Below are 18,864 nucleotides of genomic sequence, written 5' to 3' on the forward strand. Positions count from 1 at the left end.
ACTAACCTCTTTGAGAGCATGGTGAAACAAAAAGAAAGAGAGTTCAATAGAGAATCCAAAAAAACAAAGAGAAAGAAGAGGAAAGGGCCAATATTATGAGAGAGAGAAAAAAAAAACAAACTTAAGCACATCCGAAGGTCAACCAAAGAAGAGAGTTGAAGGATAAAGCAACAAAACTTTTATTGGCTAGATTAAGTAAGATCTCTTTATTCTTTTTTTTTTATCTTATTTTTCATTTGTTACGTGTATTTTGCTTTTGTTTCTTGTTTGTTCATACTAAAAGTCTCAATTTTTTTACAACAAAAATTATCTCTTTTTACAAACCTAACAATTTCTAATCCTAAAACTATGCTTTTACAAGTGCAAATGTTTTTACCCAAAAAAAAACTTTCCTTTTGCAAACTCTAATCTCTTTCTATTCCTAAAACTCTTTCCCTTTTTTGCAAATTCTAGGAAATCCTAATTTTTTCTCTGATCCTAAAGAGTTATTTTTTTTAAACCCTAAAAAAGTATCCTTTTTTTTAAACCCTAGAAGTTTTAATTTTTTCTATCCCTAAAACTATTTTTTTAAACCCTAAAAAACTTAATTGTTTAAAAATATTTTTTTAAAAAAAAATTAAAAGTCTTAATCTTTCTCCAACCCAAAAAAAGTTATCATTTTTTTAACCTATAAAAAACCTCAATCCATTAAAAATCTTCCCTCTTTTTTTTTCAAATCCCAAAATTCTATTTTTTTTTTTCTAAACCAAAAATCATTCCTTTTTGCAAGCCCCTAAAAAATTAAAAAAAAATAACTCCAAAAACCTTTTTTTTTTTTTTTTGCAATGATAAATTCTAAAAATCTTTCTTTTTTGCAAACCTAAACACCCTAATTTTCTATTTACCATGGAAGTCATTTTTTTTTATCCTATAAATCTAACCTTTTAATTCTAAACATAAAAAAAAAATTTCAACTTAAAAATTAAACCATTTTAGATCTAAAAAATCAAATCCTTTTCTAACTCTAAAATTATTTCTTTTTGTCCATCTTCATCAAGACATATACATGTTTTTATTTACCAAACAAAAAAGTAGGTTTTCTAACATAAGAATAATTAATATTAAAAATATTTTAAATCCACGCAATGGCCAAATGATTTTGATAAAGTGGTAGATCCACCTTCAACGTTGCTTGAATCGTAAGGGTTTATTGAGTAACCATGTGCTAACTTAGACCCTTTGTAAGAGTGAATTTACTTAAAAAAATAATAAAGAAAAATCAAGTTTTTTTCTAAAAAAAAAAGGAAGAAAATCTTTGAAACTTATTCAAAAGTCAATTTTCAAAAAAAGAAGTACGTGACAACTTTGATTCCTGTGTTGCACATAAGAGCGGGAACCTAACTCATCAAGTCTAATTTTTTCTTTTTAATTTTTTTTAGGTTCAAAATATTTTTAAAATTGTTTTAAACTAAGAGTAATTTCAAACACTTTTTCTTTATAAAAAACAAAAAACAAAAATTTTATTATATTTCATAAAAAATAAAAAAATAAAGTGTCAAGATAAGTTTTTTTTTTTACAATATATTTCTTAAATACAACAATGAAAAAAAAGAATAATATTTTTATAAATAACTCATTCCTTTAATTCAAATCAATTTTTTTTATTGTGTTTCTTTTTAAAAAAATAAAATTAAAATCTCTCAAAAATTGTAAAAATTAGAAATAAATTTAAAAAAATAATAATAATAACAAATTTAAAAATAGTAAAAAAATATTAATTATTTTTTTAGAGTGAAATAAATATTTTTAAAGTTAAAATAATTTTTGCGCATTTAATTAGAAAGAAACTGTTTTAATCAACGGACGTCGTATGGTACTAATACCTTCTTTACACGTAAACGACTCTCGAGCCCAAATCTAGTTTCGAAGATTTTTTTAGTACAAGTTTTTCCAATATTTTTTTAAAAAAACTTTGGTGGCAACTCCTTGTCATCAATTTTTTTTTAAAAAAAATAATTGCAACTCTTTTTATAATTACTTTTTTTCTCTACGCGGTCGCCATTCCGTCGTAACTTCAGTTGCGACAACCTAAAAGTTCTACTAGTCTATTACAACCAATTAATATTAGCTAAGGTTGCCTACAGGGTAAGTTATTTTTTTTTTTAACATATTACCTTTGTTTATTTTTTTCTTTTTTTTATTTAACTGTCTTTGTAACTTTTTGCCTTAGTATTATTGTTTTTTTAACAATGACTTTTTGGAGCCTGAGATATGAAAAGACTGTTTTGAATAGATATCATTTTTGGGATGGAATATCAATTGGATTTATTTTAGATCAAGGACTATGTGGAATCCTTGAGGACAAAGTGCAAGTTCTTGTTTTTTCATTTTAACATTGTCAAATGTTTAAGCAAAGTGATTTTCTGAACTAATCTTTAATTTATTTTTGTGAAGATATTTTTTTCTTTTGTTGAATTATTTTGGATAGTAACCATTTAAACCCCTTTATTTGATGTTGCTCCCTCTATACTAAATACATTCACATATTAATCTACAATATGCATATCACTACATGTTATCTTTATAAATTTCACTTTTATGCTCTCAACCTGATGGTCATTTTGAAACTCAAGCCAAGATTTGCTTCACTATATTAAATCATCATTCTGAGCATTTGCAACCATCATGGACAGGTAAATGACATTCCCTTCCAATATTCATTCTCTTCATGTGCTCAACTTTATTACAAGTTAAATTCATTAACTGACTAAGGATTTTTATCATTATTTGCAATGTTCCTTCATAGATTTACAAACATGAAGGAGATGAGAGCTAATTAAGGAGTTGGAGAAAATTTTGTCTGTTGCTAGTCAATGTTGTTGCCAATCAATACTTTTACATATCTTTATGTTGATTTGTACTTTGGTTGATTTATTTTCCTGCACAGTTTGAAAAGAGGTGTCATGTGGACTTGTTATTTTAGCTTGTACATTTGAGAACTAATTTTAGGACCCAATTGATATTTCTCATTTCCCTTCCTGAAATGCATGTGAATGAGTAGATTTGAATTGGTTATTTTTATTTTATTTAAAATTTGTTGTGTAAGTCTAGATTTGGATTTATTATGATTTTAGTTATATTTTTTTAACTGAACTATGACTTGACTTTAATATAAAAATTTATTCTAATTATTATTTGTTATACATTATTTTTTCAAAAATTCTAATTCTGTACTGTACTTTGTTGGAGAAAAAATTTGAAATTGAACTTAAAAAACAGACAAATAAGGTTTTTTATCATTTTTGGTGGAAAAACTATTTTAGACCCAAATTGACCCAACTTGATTCTTTGACCTGCTCAATCCGCAACCCATTTAACCAAAATTTCTAAGCAGATGGTTACAGGCCCAACAATGCAAGGGTCAGTTTTGACTGTTCTTGAGTCAACTACACTTAAACCTACCTGAGCCGACCCATTGGATAGCCTTAATGTTGATAACCTTAGAGTATTAGTTAAGAAAATTAAAAAAATAAATTTTTATTAAAGAGCAAAATTTGTTAACACTCAACATTAAATTTTAATACTTACAATATTTAATAATTTTTTATAAAATTTAAGATTAATCAATTCAATTGTAGATTTAAATGTTTTTACCAAGTAGATTAACCTTATAAAATTTCATACAAAATAATAATAATAATAATAATAATAATAAATACTTCATCATATTACTTTATTTTAACATGTAATATATTTAAAAATATAAATAAACATCAAATTTTGGATATTAATAAATGTTTAAATTATAGGAAATTTGATACATTTGATGACTAAGATAATATAAGAAGATTTAACAATAGAATTAGTTGGCCTTATGTTAAATGACAAGTTATTAAGTGTTGTATGTGTAAAAATTTGATATCTTGTATCAATGAATTCTAACACTTTATTAAAAATTATATTAAAATACATAAAAATAAATATTTTTTACATTTTTCAAAAAAAAAAAAATTTTATTCATTAACTAGTATCCTAAAATGTTGTTTAGCATTTTTTTTTTTTAATAGAAGTTTGCTACTATAACTTATAGTTTTCAACCAATCTAATAAAGCCCAAAACCCAAAGCTGTCTTTCTTGGATTGCTAATGGTCCAATAAACAATTAGTAATACTAAATTCAAAGCCTATTTATGTTTCACACTTACACACCTAATGCTTGGTGTGAAATCATAGTCAAGTAATCATCCTTCTCACTAAAGGATTTAGAACCTTTGATGGTTAAGTCATACTATATTGTGTCTCATAAAACTACTATAATACTTTAGTTGTGCATTATTAGCATCTTAGTCTAATATAATTAATTAATGTCACTACACCAAAGAATCATATTCAATAAATCATTCTTCTCATCAAAGGGTCCAAAACTTTTTATGGGTAAGTCATATATTGTGTCTCATGAAACTACTATAACACCTTAAACTTTGTTTAGATTTCATGTTAAGGAGAAGAGAAAAGGAGAAGGAAGGGTTAGTGATCACTAACTCATGTTTGAAAGTTAATTAAATATGAAGGAAAAGTTAGAGAATTTTTCTAGATCTCTAAAAGCCTCTAAACCTTGTTTGTTTGTTTGTTTTTTTTTTTAGTTTTCTTTTTTTTTTGAAGTTTTAGTGACTTATATAATAAGATTTATTATTTATATTTTTATTTGTTAGATTAAATATTTAGCATGGTCTAGAGTTAATTATTAGAGAGAGAAAAATATTAAATTTTTGTATTTTTTTAAAAAATATATAAAGGAGTAATGTTGTCTATTTATATGTTAAACCCTTTATTATTCTTCTCTCTCAATATTAAGGATCAAATCAAGAAAAAATTTAACATTCCTTCCCACTCTTTCCTCTTTCAAACTCTTTAATTCCTTCCACTCATAACTCTCGAACAAAGTTTCATTATACATTATTAGTATTTGAGTTTAATATAATCGACCATTATCACTATACTAAGTAAATTATCCATTCCAAATTATTATTTGATCAGTATAAATATTGACTTAAGCTTTGAAGTATTTTTATGGGTACACACCACTTTGTTGTTTTCAACCATGAACATATTGACAATAACATATAACTTTATATAAAAACATAATTTTATAGATTTAACTATTAAATTTAAATTATATACTATTTTGATTATTTATATTAAATTTTATTTTAATTCTATAAGAATATATAGTCAAATGATCCTTGTTTTTACATAATTTAAAATTATATATTATATTAATTTTAACATAAATAAAATATCAAATAAATTTAAAGTCATTTAAAATATTGCAAACATTACTTCTACAATAGAAATTTTTTTTATTTTTGAGAAAAAAAATTTTAATAAAAATTATTTGATAATGTAATATTAGTATATTTTGGACAAGTGTAATTTCATATTAAATATATTTATAAGATTCTTCATTCTCAACAATATATTTTAAATTTTCTTGAAAAATATATTATGTACAATTTTTCATCCAAACACACACTGACCTTTTTTTAAAATGTAAATAAAAAATTAATATAAGTCTTAAATAAAAAATCAACTAATAACAAGTACAGAAATAAAAGCATTTATTTGCGTAATGTTTAAAATTCAAACTATGAAAAGGATATTTTAATAACTTATTGATTACCTCTAGTAAATGAGGTGCAAATGCCATGGACACATGGCCCTGTTTGAGCAAGTGTAATTTTGAAATCCATAAAAGCTTCTCACGAGAAAGTGCTTCGGCCTTCGAGATCATAACTAGTCCTTATCATTGGGCCCCTGGCCCCACTATCTTTGGGCCCATACAAAAATCCTCCACCCCATCGTGACCGTTCGTGCAATCCAGAGCGTCCTAAGGCACTGGCACCCGCTGATCGAACGGTCCAGATTCAGCAACGACGCGCTCTCTTTCTTCTCTTCTATCTTTTCCACTATATTTCATTCGTGCTTATGCTTCTCCTCTCATATTTAATGCACACTCACACTACCATTACTGCATTCTTCGATTCATTCATTCTTCGTCTTCTTCTTCTCTTTGTCTTTTTTCCCGCAAAATTGCTGACAAAGTTTAACGTCTTCGCAATGCCACTGAAGCTTTGAACAAACAAACAACAATGTGCGAGACTGCAAGATCCACCATTTCAAGTCGCTCAGGTATTTTCTTCTTCCACTTCACTTTTCCTATTCGTTCACCCTGGGACCGTGCTATCTGCTATGCTATGCTTTCTTTCATCAACCAAATTCATCGCAACTGATTTTATTATACGCTGCGTTTCGGTTTCGCAAGTTTGAGCTGGTAAAAAATTGCTTTTTTATTTGTGAAAAAATCTAACTAATTTTTTTATGTGAACTTCGTAGTTTCCGTTTGATAAGTTTGCAAAAATGGGGAAAAAAAAAACTTTATGAAAAGTTGTTATATCAAAAACTGAGGGAACGAAAAGGTCGAATCGGCTACACATGCTGCATCAGACCTTTCCTTTGCTTCTCAGTTCTCACAGATTTTGACGAATGACCACGCTTCGAAAAAGTTACGATGAATCGTAGCTTTTTATGGAACAGTGTATTAATGTATTTGTTTATTTTGCTTTTATTTTTAAAAAACTTCCCATCTGATTATTAAATGATTAATTAATCGCCGTTCAGCATAACACGTGACATGTAGCCTCATTTCGCTTTTTTAGAAGGAAAATGTTAACTTCAAATGTTGAAATTAAGTAATTAGAAAGTTTTATTAAAAAGAAATGTGTTTATTATATCAAAATTTTTCTTTTTTCTTTTTACCAAATATTGTTTTTCAATAAAAAAATATTATTAAAATCAGTTCTAAAATTTGTAATCAACAAAATAAAAAAATTTATATAGTAAATTAGGTTGAATATCTGGGTATTTTGGTATTTTGTGCATAAGGCCCGTGGTTTTGATTTTGTTTGTGGATGCAAATTTGGGGAAATTGGTGGTGAAGGACGCTGCGATAGTTAGCGAGCCTGCGTTCAAACCAAGTGGAGGGGCAACATAGAGAAAAGAATGTCGCTGATGAGAAAAAGGCTAACTTGCTGCACAGTAAAGGAAGCCAAAATTAGCATTGATTTTGACGAGCAACATAGTAAGGCCTTTCTCCCAATTTTATTTTTTGCATCTGTAATCATCTGTTTCTTTTTTCGGTTTGAAAAACTTTACTCCATTAGTTATTTCGTTTGATAATTCCAAGTTGAAGATTGTGTATTCTTAAATGTTTGAGTACTGTAAACATAAAATGTAAAATCATGTCTATATAAGCATGAATTTAAAACATACTGGAAATTGATTCAATTCAACTTGTGAGTGACATCCTATTCAAAAAGAAGAACGATAGTAACTAGTTTACAAACTTTTATTTGTTTTCTCCATTGAAAATTTCTTGTTTGATCAAAATGTAACCTTAAAGAACCAAATTTAAAAAAACAAAAAAAGCTGAAGTGTGGTCAAATTATAGAAGAGGGGTTTAGAAAGCAATAAGAATAGCTTGCTAACTGCTACTACATGTATAAAGAGAAAAGGCTAATCCCAGTTTCAGTCTGACAGAAACATGTTGTTGGACCCATCTAAGGAAAGTGTGTATCATTTCGCGTAGGGACCCCTCCCAGAGTGATTTGACCTTATTCGTGCTAGTCACACCCTTTATTATACGTTTTCAACGCAATCTCTTCCCTTTATTCTTTATATTTTCTTATTTAATATTTTGATTTATTTTAAAAGTTTTGTTATTCTCATTTTTTAAAATGTGTTATCTGTATTCTTATTTATTTATATGAAATTAGAGAAGAATAAATAAGATTTTTTAATCAAAGTATGATATTATATTACATGAATTAAAAATTCCTTAAATTATGTTAAAAGCATTAAATAACAAAATCTCATGTCACATTTTACTTTAATGGTTGCTTGGCAAAATGTCATATTATTATTAAATGATAAAACAAATATTTTTAAAAATTATAAATATTAAAATTAATAAAATTATTTTTTTAAAATTAAAACTATTAAAATTTAAAATATATTTAAGGCTTAAAAAAATGAAAGCCATCGTTTTTCTTATCTACCTTTTTTTTTTTTTTGCTATTGTTTCCCTTATCTACTTTACCAAAGTAACTGAAAATTGTAAAAACAAAAACAAAAGGACTTTGAACTATTTTCTTTTTATTTTGGATGGGACCCGTTTGTGGGGACTCCCATATCAGCTTTGGGCTTCACTTGTCTCTTGTCCTTACTGTAATTACTATTGAGGTTTTATTAAATTTAATTTTTAGGGTTAAGTTTAAAAGCAATTTTAATTTTTTATTTTATAAATTTTAAATTGTTAAATAAAAATATTCAATATATTTTATATTTTTAAACTAATAAATATCTTTTTTGGATAACATTTATTTTATAAAATAATACGATGATTATTAAAAATTAAGTAAGAAGATATAACAAAATATAATAAATAATTTTTAATAAAATTTTATTATTTTTTAATGCTTTAATAATATAAGAATAGTTAAGGTTTAAACAATGTTGTTGTTGTTATTATTATTATTATTTTCTTACCATTTGAATTCAAAGCGGTTGTGTTCCATTCTGTCATTTCTCTGGAAGCTTCTGCTTTTTGGGTCGGAACATTTTGTCTCACATGATATGGGTTAGCAGTTTAGGTGATCTATCATTCTCCGACATAGCAGAAAATTTTCAAAATAGAAATCTGTTTTACAGAGACTAGAAATCCAGGCTATCCAATAATAGTCCCCGAACAAAAATAATTTAACATTTTAAAATCTTTTATCGTTTTCTTAATAAAGTAATTATATGTAATCATTACACAAAACTCAAGGTGAAATACACGGTAAAAATTCAAAAAAGAAAAAAAATAAAAATAAAGTTCGCTGATACGGGCATGTGATTGATTACATGTGGTACATCTACAATTTGGACAAATTTGACCGATGGTTATGCCCTTTTCTCTGGTGTGAACCTAAGAGGTTCAGTTGATGTATCTTTATGGAAGCACTTAGTAGGACAAACAAAGTCGTAGATTCTTTTGTCTAAACAATTCACCGTATGATTAAGAATCAGTTTCTCGGACAAACATAGATGCTTTAAATATCGTTAAGATATAAAACGAATCTTCTAACACTGGCGAGGATGACCAATAATTTTGTTAAGATGACCAGCAGAGATGTTTGACCTTGTAGTGGGGAAGCGTCGTAAAATTTATCAAAATATTCCTGAAGGAGAAACGGTGGAATATCAACTCTTATAATTACTCAATGCTCAATGAGAACGATAGAATAAATCTAATTTCTTCGGAAGATGTTGAGTATTTATAAGCCACATTTGTGTACGTTTTAACGAAGCTGGCCATCATTAACTTTGCGAAATGTTGTCATTTAGTTCGCTTGTTTGACCGAGTCCAGTAACGTCCTATATGATTCATGTAGTTGACCTTGTTCAGTGGGATAAGGCTTTGTTGTTTATTTGTTGTGTGAAATGTGAGTACGTGGGAGAAAATGTAGTTTCTCTTAAATGGCACCCACCAATAAAGACATTCTTATGATAGAGCTTCACTTAAAAAAAATGGTATTTAGTCATTGACATATTTCCAGTTTTACTTTTATTTCTTCTGATGCTGCATTTTTGTATTGCTTTATTTGTCCTACATCAAAGAGAATATTCATGACATTTACCGCAAAATATTCATTTTGTTGTTGAGCTATATTGCTACTACATTCAACCATATCAAGTGCCAAAATCACACAATGTTTACTAATATATAATGGAATGTTTCAGGGGTTATGACATTTAATGGCCTCGAGAGTTGCATGCATGATAATCAATCTTATGAAGATGATAGCAGAACTAGTAGAGGAGATGGGTGTATAACTGATTCATTTAATGATGATGACTCTAGCTTTTCATCCAGTAAAGATGCTTTTGGATCATTTTCTTCAAAATGTTTGACTATGAAAAGAGATGAGCATGGATTGGAAGAGTGGGAACTCTCAGAAACTCCGCAACATTTTTATGTTAAAGAGAAGTCTGCGTATGACATACAATATTCAGATGTAGAAGCCATGAAAGAAAAGTTTGCAAAGCTGTTGCTAGGTGATGACGTTACAGGAGGAACTAAAGGCCTCAATACAGCTTTAGCGCTGTCTAATGCCATCACAAATCTAGCAGGTTAGCTCTAAGTGCATTCTTACACTATCTTTTGGTTTCTCTGATAATATTTATCACTGAAAAAAGAAATGCACTGTCTTATCAAAGCTTTTATGTTAAAAATGGTAAATAAAAACATTTAAATCCAATATTATATACAACCCCAGAATTCCATTTCCAAGAGAACATTTGACCTTGCTTATTTGTGCCCTTCCTCTGGTTAAAAATGCAGTGACAGTTTTTGGTGAGTTGTGGAAATTGGAACCGCTATCTGAAGAAAGGAAGAGCAAATGGCGACGAGAAATGGACTGGTTACTGTCTCCTACCAACTATATGGTTGAGTTAGTTCCTGCAAAGCAAAACGGTGCAAATGGTGGGATATTTGAGGTATCTTCTATTTGAACTGGAAAGTAAAGGGAAGAATAATTTTATATATAACACATTGCAGTAAAATAAGTTAGCAATTATCTTTGAACAGATAATGACCCCAAAAGCTCGTAGAGACGTCCAAATGAATCTTCCAGCACTTGAGAAGTTGGACACTATGCTTATTGTAGGTCATCTCTTCATTCTCATTAAAGATCATGAAACGTTCAGTTACTTGTTAGACTGTTACATTACATCTTTTTGGTGTTTTGGCTGACAGGAAACACTAGACTCAATGGTGCATACTGAGTTTTGGTATGCAGAGGAAGGAAGCCGGTCAGAGAGGAGGAACATAAGTGGAAGACAAAGCAAAAGATGGTGGCTTCCTTCGCCACAAGTACCAAGAACCGGGCTTTCTGACACTGAAAGGAAGAGGCTGCTTCATCAGGGAAGGGTAGTACATCAAGTATTCAAGGCTGCCAGATCTATCAATGATACTATGTTGCTTGAAATGCCCGTGCCAATAATAATTAAGGACGCACTTCTGAAGGTAATAAACTTTGCAGGTTTGAATTTATATGCTTTTAGCCTCAAGCAAACTGCTCTCCCCTAGTGATGGTTACGTACCAAGAAGATAGCAACAAAATGGGTTAATTTGTGTTGCGAGTAGAATGGGATTTAAGGTGTGAAGAAATTCTTATGTAGTTTAAGGAATATTATTGGTCCTTATGCACATGAAAACTGCATATTGAGATATCCAACATCATGATGATTTTTCTTTTGCTATGGTCAAGATATATAACAATCATAATTCTTGTAGTTTTTTGTGTATTGTAAAGATAATTGGATCATTATCTAAATCTGTTTCTCTGTTTCAGTCTGGAAAGACAAGCCTTGGAGAGGAACTACACAAGGTCTTAATGGCTGAATCGAGTTCTGGAGAAGAAATGCTTGAAGCTCTCAATTTGAAATCTGAACATAGTGCCCTAGAGATTATTAATAGATTGGAAGCTGCTACATTTTCATGGAAAGAGAGAATTGTGCAAGAAAATAGTAACAAATCCCCTGTTCGAACCTCATGGTCTTTCATGAAGGACCCTATGTCAGGCATGGATAAGATGGAACTATGTTTGGACCGTGCAGACACACTTATAAAGCTACTTAAAACCAGATATCCAAACCTTCCTCAAACATTTCTAGATGCTGCGAAGGTTCAATATGGCAAGGTGAGTGGGATAAGTTTTCTACTTTTGTTTTATCTAATTCATATACACCATTGTTAATGTTTCCTTTTTTCCCCTACAAAACGAAAATTCCCATGTTAAATTAAATTATGTCACATGAAAAATACATTAGATAAAAAGAGAAGAAAAGGACAGATCTAAGTTTTCGATGACCAACAGTTTCTTCTTATTCAAGGTGTGAAATTTCTGGCAAACCTTTAGTAGTAATATATTAATTTCTTTCCATCTACTTACGTAGGATATTGGGCACTCCATTTTGGAAGCATACTCCAGAGTTCTTGGAAGTTTAGCCTTCAGCATACTGTCTAGAATAGGAGATATATTGCAGGAGGATGCTTTAAGCAATCCCAACTCACCTATTTCAACAAGTTGCTCTCCTGGGATAAATCTTTCTGAAGCTTGGGTGGCTGGTTCACATATTAGGCACTCATTAATTGATAAGATGAACAAGGCAGATGAAAACCATTGTGATTCTAGTTGTTTAAGTACTTCTGATATGGAACTCTCATCGACTGAGGCCAAATCTAGCTCTGTAATTGCCACCCCAAGCCGTGGTCGCTTGTGGTGCATTGGTAGAGAGGCATGTAAAAGTGCGTCTCCTCAAAATTCCCCATAGTGGCTTTGAGTAGCTGGCTCAATGTAAATGTTAATTGTTGTTATTACCATGTGAGCGGTATGAACAGAAGCAAATTGACAGGTTTACCTTCTCATAAATTTTGGGTGTTTTTGTTACCTGGGAATTTTATGTTGAGCTTCAACAAGTGTAATACTGGTGTAAATTAAAATTTTAAAGAAAATAAACGATGATCATTTTTATTTAATAAAATTAGATATTATAGGACAATAGTATTAAGCATAAAAAAGAATTTCAATATGTAACGTGAAAAATCTTCAAATACTAAAAGAAAATTATAGGACAAATTTCAAAAAATATTCTATTGTATCAAGAAATAATTATAATATATTCTTTCCACTCTCTTCATACAAGGGATATAAATATAGTGTTTCTCGTTGAGACTCATGATAAACCCTGCAAATTTTGCAATACTAAGAAGTTATGGAGATCATATCCAACCCAATGTATTTTTCTCTCACCAAATATGCACTCACATTTGTTTATTTATTTTCTCTCCAAGAAACTTTCACCTATATCTTTTTCTCCGAAAGTGATCCATTGCTGGCTTGTGTGTGCGCGAAAGACTTGCAGCCCTTTGTATGCTTTTACAGGAGATGAAATTTTCAACCATCACATTTAATGCTCTGTGGAAACATATCACTTGATCATTTGTTTGTAATCCATAGAATCAACTTGTCACAAAATTGAAACTTTTGACGAACTACAATTTTTGTTACATTGAAAGATTTTATTAATGTGAATTTGTTTTACCTAAATTATTAATTTTTCATTGCATGATGTAATCAATGATATTTAATATTAGCATGCTTTAAACGAGAGTGATACATAAAAAAATATTTACTTAAATTCAAAGTGCTTTGATCATTGCAATGGATATCATTGTAACTTTTCTATTTCATTTGTAGGTATAGAAAAATCTATTCAACTAAAGTTTTTTTTGTTTTTGTTTGGGGTTATGGCAATATGTTCTACCCAATAGTTAATAAGCAACACATTTTTGCAATTTAGATTGCCAAGTTATATCTCTTTTTATAAGAATAAATAGAAAGGTTGAAGTAAATTTTTTTACTATTTAAGTCATTTTAATATGTGCATGTGCATAACTTTTCAAAATTACTTTTGGTCCTCTTAAGCTTTAAGTATAAATTAAAGTTACCTTTGATATACTCAATATCACTTTATTGCTTTCTAACTAACCGTATGAGTAATATTTATCCAAATACAAATAGTTACATACATCAAACTCTAAACTGGTAAGAAGTAAGGTATAATAATCACAACTTCCTTTTCTTCTTGATTGGTAAAGTGATTGGCCAACAATGTGATGATTGACTTATAATCATTCATATTAAATCTTTCTAGAACTTGATTCACATTGTGACAACATATCTTTGTAATTTTTCAGTCTTAGCACAATTTTATGCCCAAAATTTGTTTCGTAGTATCTAGCTTTTTAAGATCAAAGGAGGTTGACAAGTCCTTCTCAAATCATCAATTATCTTTCTTTCTTCTCCCATTATCAACATATCATCTACATATAATAGAAGGATGACAAATTTAATACTTGAAAATGTTTCATTGGATACATAAATATCTACATTAATATTGATATATACATAACTCATCATAAAGCAATCAAGTTTTTTATACCATTATATTGTAACTTCTTTCAATCCATACAAACTCTTCTTCCATCTATAAACAATGTGCTCTTTTTTAGGCTTCTCAAATCCTTCTAGTTGTATTACATAAATCTCTTAATCTAAATCTCTACGAAGAAACATAATTTTAACATTTAGTTATTCACACTACAAATAAGCCCTGATTTGAGTATAATTCAAATAGAACTCATTACAGCCGAAGAAAAAGATTTCATTAAAATATATTCCTTTCTTTTGTTTAAATTTTTTTACAACTAACAAGCTTTATACTTCAATAGGTTGTTAATCAAACTCTCACTTATTTTTTAAAGCTTTCCTACCTCTAAAAAGTTTCACAAATATCAATTTTTCTACGAGGAATCTATCTCTTATTGCATTACTTTCATTTGACAAACTTTATCTTTATGAATTTCAACTTCTTTAAAACTTTTTGGATCCTGATAAGTATGTAATTAAGCCCTCTTTTACAACCCATATGTTCATATTTGACCTTTATTTTATTTGAGTTTTACACTAATTTATATATTAATTGTGCAGTTTGGTATAAAGAGGTCGCAAGTGGATTTTAGATGCATTCTGGGCTCAAATTGATGGAAGATTAGAGCTTCGCAATAGTCAGCATGCCCAAACCCATTCAATAAGCACAGGGGTGCTTCGAGCCCATGCACGGTCATACTTAAGGCCTTGCACAACCGTGCTCATCTGCGGGAAGCTCAAATTATGAAGAATTTTTAGAGTTTTCAAATCCTATAAAAGGGAAGATCTCAAGCATCGTAAAGGACTGTTTTTATCTTGGCTATGGCTCTAAAGTACATCTGATCTCGTCTCTTTTGCACGGGATCCTTGGCACATGCTTGGTGAGACTTGGAGCTTCAAGCGATCATACTTGAGACCGAGAACACATCTCATACTCTAGTTTATTATTTCCTTTGATTATGACTTTGTTTATGATTGTTTTAATTCTTTTCTTTAGCATGAGTAATTAAGTCCATAGCTAAGGCTATGGGAACTATTGTTCATGAATTTATGAAATTTTGATTTTTGAATCTAAATTTGATTTCCATTTTGTGATTAGATTTTATCCTATTGCACTTCTTTCTTAATCCTAATTAATTATAGCGTCAGACGACTGTACCTCGGTTAATTAATAGATCTATATGATAAAACAAGACAAAGGATTAGGTGGACCAAACTAATCTTTCTCTTCTAATCGTTATTAAATTAACAAGTTCATATGTTCCTTAAGCTTTCTTAAATTGATGTCATACATGATAATTGGGGATGTTAATTTAGAGAAAAGAATATTGATATTGCATGACCATTGGGTATTAATAGTATTCATATGAATGATTGGTAATCACAAGGAAATCAGATTTAGAGTTAAACAGAAAAATAACATAAAGGATTGAATGAAAAAACCCATATGCCCTAGGTTCCTCTCCAATAAGTTTAACCAAGACGTGCATTGTATTCCTTGCTCTTAGTTTTATAATTGATTTTATAAATTCTTGTTTTTAATTAATCTCGTATCTTTGAAGCTTAAACAATTGAATTAAGAAATTCTTAGTAATTGAAAATTAATCCTTATGGGACAATATTTCAGGAACTTAATTTAAGAACCATTTATTATTTCTCGATAGGTACACTTGCCCTCCAAAAAGATCCCTATTATTATTAATGAGGATAACTAGATAACTATGATACTTGCTAGATGTGTGATACTTGCTAGATGTGTGACGCTCTCTAATTTCTCTCTTGACTTAAGGTGAAGAAGGTTGCACATCTTGCTCGAGTTCATCATCAACATCTTTCATTGTTAGCTCATGGTCAACTCTAAGTTTTTTAATCAAACTCTCCGCTTTGTATGACATTTCTTCTAGAAATGATTGGTGTAAAATCAAACTTACCACCTAGTTCAATGATTTTTTGTATAGTATAAATTGTTTCTTGCTTATGAAACATAACATATAAATCTACTTCTCACACTTTTTCTCTTTCCTATATCTCATAATCTATGGTCAAAGTCCTTATCTTCGCAGCTTAAAAATATATAAGAAATGTTTCTATCATCTTTATTTCTTACTTACATGAGCAAAAGTTTTGCATTTAAAAACCTTTAAATAAGAGTAATTAATATCGTGTTCAAACCATACTCTCTTAGAAATGTAAAGCTAAAAGGAATAGATGAAGATTAAAATAGATCACCTGAAGTGAATTCCAATTAGTTGAATAGGCTTTAAAACATCAATAATAAAGCTGATAAAGCTTTTTTAGTATTTGATGTCACAACTAAGATGACAATTGAGTCATTGTAAATAGAGTTAGATGATGTTGTTTGAGATAATATTCCTAATATTTCTCTAAAATGTCACTTTAGAACAATCTCAACACTTCCTCCTCATACTAATGCTATAATAATAATAATTTTTTCTTAGTGATTGTTGATTTGTCCTATGAGTAGGCATAGGTTGATGGTCTTTTTTATACCTTTGAGAAAGTTGTAATTATTAAAGGAAGACTTCATCATGCTCCCTCCTAATATGATGCTTTTTTCTTTTGTTCTTTTACATTGTTTACATATTTTCTTAATTGTTAACTCACAATGCTTACTCTTGTCTTTTCGTACTTGATTTCTTAATTGCCTTAATATATTGTATATTTTGACGTTTTTTAATTTAAGGTAATTTCTTAAAATACTCTTATTTAACAAGACTTATAATATAAGATAGATTATCATTAATTAAGATGAATGGATTATAACATTTCTTGATGATGTAATCAAGCTCAATGAACAGCTTAAATTTTGGTCTATTACCTTAGAACTACCAATTAATAATGATTGCAAAAAAAAAAAAAGTATTGTTATACATAAAAAATTGTTCATACTATTGCAATAGTTAGTTGTTAGATTAATCATTAATATATACTTAGAAAGTAATAAAATAACATTGATATATACTTTTGAATTATTATTTCAATTAGATACAAGGTTGTATTATTAATTAAATATATTATGTATTTTAAACTTATTAATATAATTTTTTTTATAAAAATAAATCATTAATGTATACATTTGAGTTTATAGTAATAATACAATATATTATGCTAATAAATAATTATTTATAGAAGTATTAATATATAGTATATAAATACATTAAATGTTAGTATGATATTTATTTGTTAGTACAAACTTTCAAGTCTATTATACTAATATTTTTTGGATAGAAAAAAAATTGTACTAACAACGCTAACGTATTTAAATAAATAATAATAAATTTAAGCTTATATATTTATTTTATTTGAAGGCTTAAGTTTTTCTATTTATATGTAAGTTTAGATTCACCAACTTATATAAAAGTAAAATTTTTAATCTACATAAAAGATTTTATTTATAAAGTAGACTTTTAAATAGGTTTGTAAGAGAAGTTAGGGCTTTAAAATGAGACATGTCAAATAATAGGTCAAGTTTGAAATATGAATCAATTATTCAAATTGAGTGGCACCACCTTAGTTTTGAATATGACTTATCACCCTTAATCTGATGGACAATTCAAACACTTAATTGATGTTTAGAGATGTACTTAAAAGAGGAGTAAATTTCTCTCATGGATTGAATTTTGATAAAATATCTCATTTTAGACCAATATTGGTATGACTCAATTCAAAAAAGGTTTATTGTCGTGATCCTCCTAAATCACTAAATATACACTGGACTATCAAGACCCTCCTTCCTTGCAAGATTTACTGCTGTAGCATGACTTAACTCTCAGCTAGTTGAAAAATAATTTGATCAAATCTCAACATTATATGAGGAAGTATGTAGATAGAAAACGTATTTAGTTGGAGTTTAAAAGTGAGAGATATAGTCCTAGTTAAACTTTAGTCATAAGGACTCAAATATTTTGGTCTATTCTAGTTATTAAAAAAATTGGTCTTGTTGCTTATAAATTGCTCATTCCTCCTATTGCCAAAATTCACCCAATTTTTCATGTGTCTTTACTAAAGCCATGCTAGGTTGATAATCAGCAGCAATTCATTCCACTTCCACTTTTGAGTGATGAACTTGGCCCTATTGTCTCTCCGTCCAAGATATTGCATTCTAGAGTTGTTCCGAGGGGAGTTAAGCAAGTTTCTCAAGATTATCCTAATTTCAACCTTGGGGACAAGGTTGATTTTTATGGGAGAGGAAATGTTATGAGTAAGGAACAATTAACAACAAATAAATATAAAAGGAAAATTAGAAAATAGAGGTATGGGGGGAACCATTAGCAAGGTGTATGGGGATTATGTTACATGAGTGGGATATGAGAGGAAACGTGTAATGAACATTGCGCTAAATGATTATGTTTAGGGTATCAAAGAAATATAAAAAGGGAATTAGAAAACATAGTATATGTGAAATTTATGAATTGCCTTTCCTTCTTCCTTTAGCCTTCTCTATAACTTTATCTGTTATACTTTTATTATGTTATTCTCATATTATCGTATCAACTATTCATTGTATCAATGTTAGTTTTCCTTATTGTAAGAAAGGATATGTGAAATTTATGAATTATCTTTCTTTCTTCTTTTGGCCCTCTCCATAATTTTCTCTGTTATGCTTTTATTCCTTATTTTCACCATTTTTGTTATTCTCATATTACTGTATCAGTGTTAGCTTTCCTTATTGTAAGAAACTCATACATGAATATATAATATAATACAGTGATTTTGCTTCATTATCGTTCTTGCTAATTTGCTATACTTGTGAGCTGCTTACAGATGGTGGT

At 28.9% G+C, this 18,864-nt stretch overlaps 1 protein-coding gene across 1 annotated transcript; it reads left to right on the forward strand.

Moving 5' to 3' along the window:
* Window positions 1-6,946: 6,946 nt before the first annotated feature.
* LOC113860057 (rop guanine nucleotide exchange factor 14-like) lies at window positions 6,947-12,615 on the forward strand. Its single transcript, XM_027492685.1, has 7 exons — window positions 6,947-7,116; window positions 9,819-10,208; window positions 10,420-10,574; window positions 10,666-10,740; window positions 10,834-11,103; window positions 11,432-11,779; window positions 12,036-12,615. The coding sequence occupies exons 1-7, from the start codon at window positions 7,038-7,040 to the stop codon at window positions 12,411-12,413; spliced, it is 1,695 nt and encodes a 564-aa protein (XP_027348486.1). The 5' UTR covers window positions 6,947-7,037; the 3' UTR covers window positions 12,414-12,615.
* Window positions 12,616-18,864: the final 6,249 nt, after the last annotated feature.

The sequence above is a fragment of the Abrus precatorius genome, unplaced genomic scaffold (genome assembly GCF_003935025.1).
Source record: "Abrus precatorius isolate BTA unplaced genomic scaffold, Abrus_2018 Scaffold2, whole genome shotgun sequence".
In the NCBI taxonomy this organism is placed as follows: Eukaryota; Viridiplantae; Streptophyta; class Magnoliopsida; order Fabales; family Fabaceae; genus Abrus; species Abrus precatorius.

Coding starts and splice junctions, on each gene's coding strand:
- LOC113860057 (XM_027492685.1), top strand. CDS start 7,038: ATGTCGCTGATGAGAAAAAGGCTAACTTGCTGCACAGTAAAGGAAGCC. Junction 10,209..10,419: donor TGCCATCACAAATCTAGCAG/GTTAGCTCTAAG, acceptor TTAAAAATGCAG/TGACAGTTTTTGGTGAGTTG. Junction 11,780..12,035: donor CGAAGGTTCAATATGGCAAG/GTGAGTGGGATA, acceptor CTACTTACGTAG/GATATTGGGCACTCCATTTT.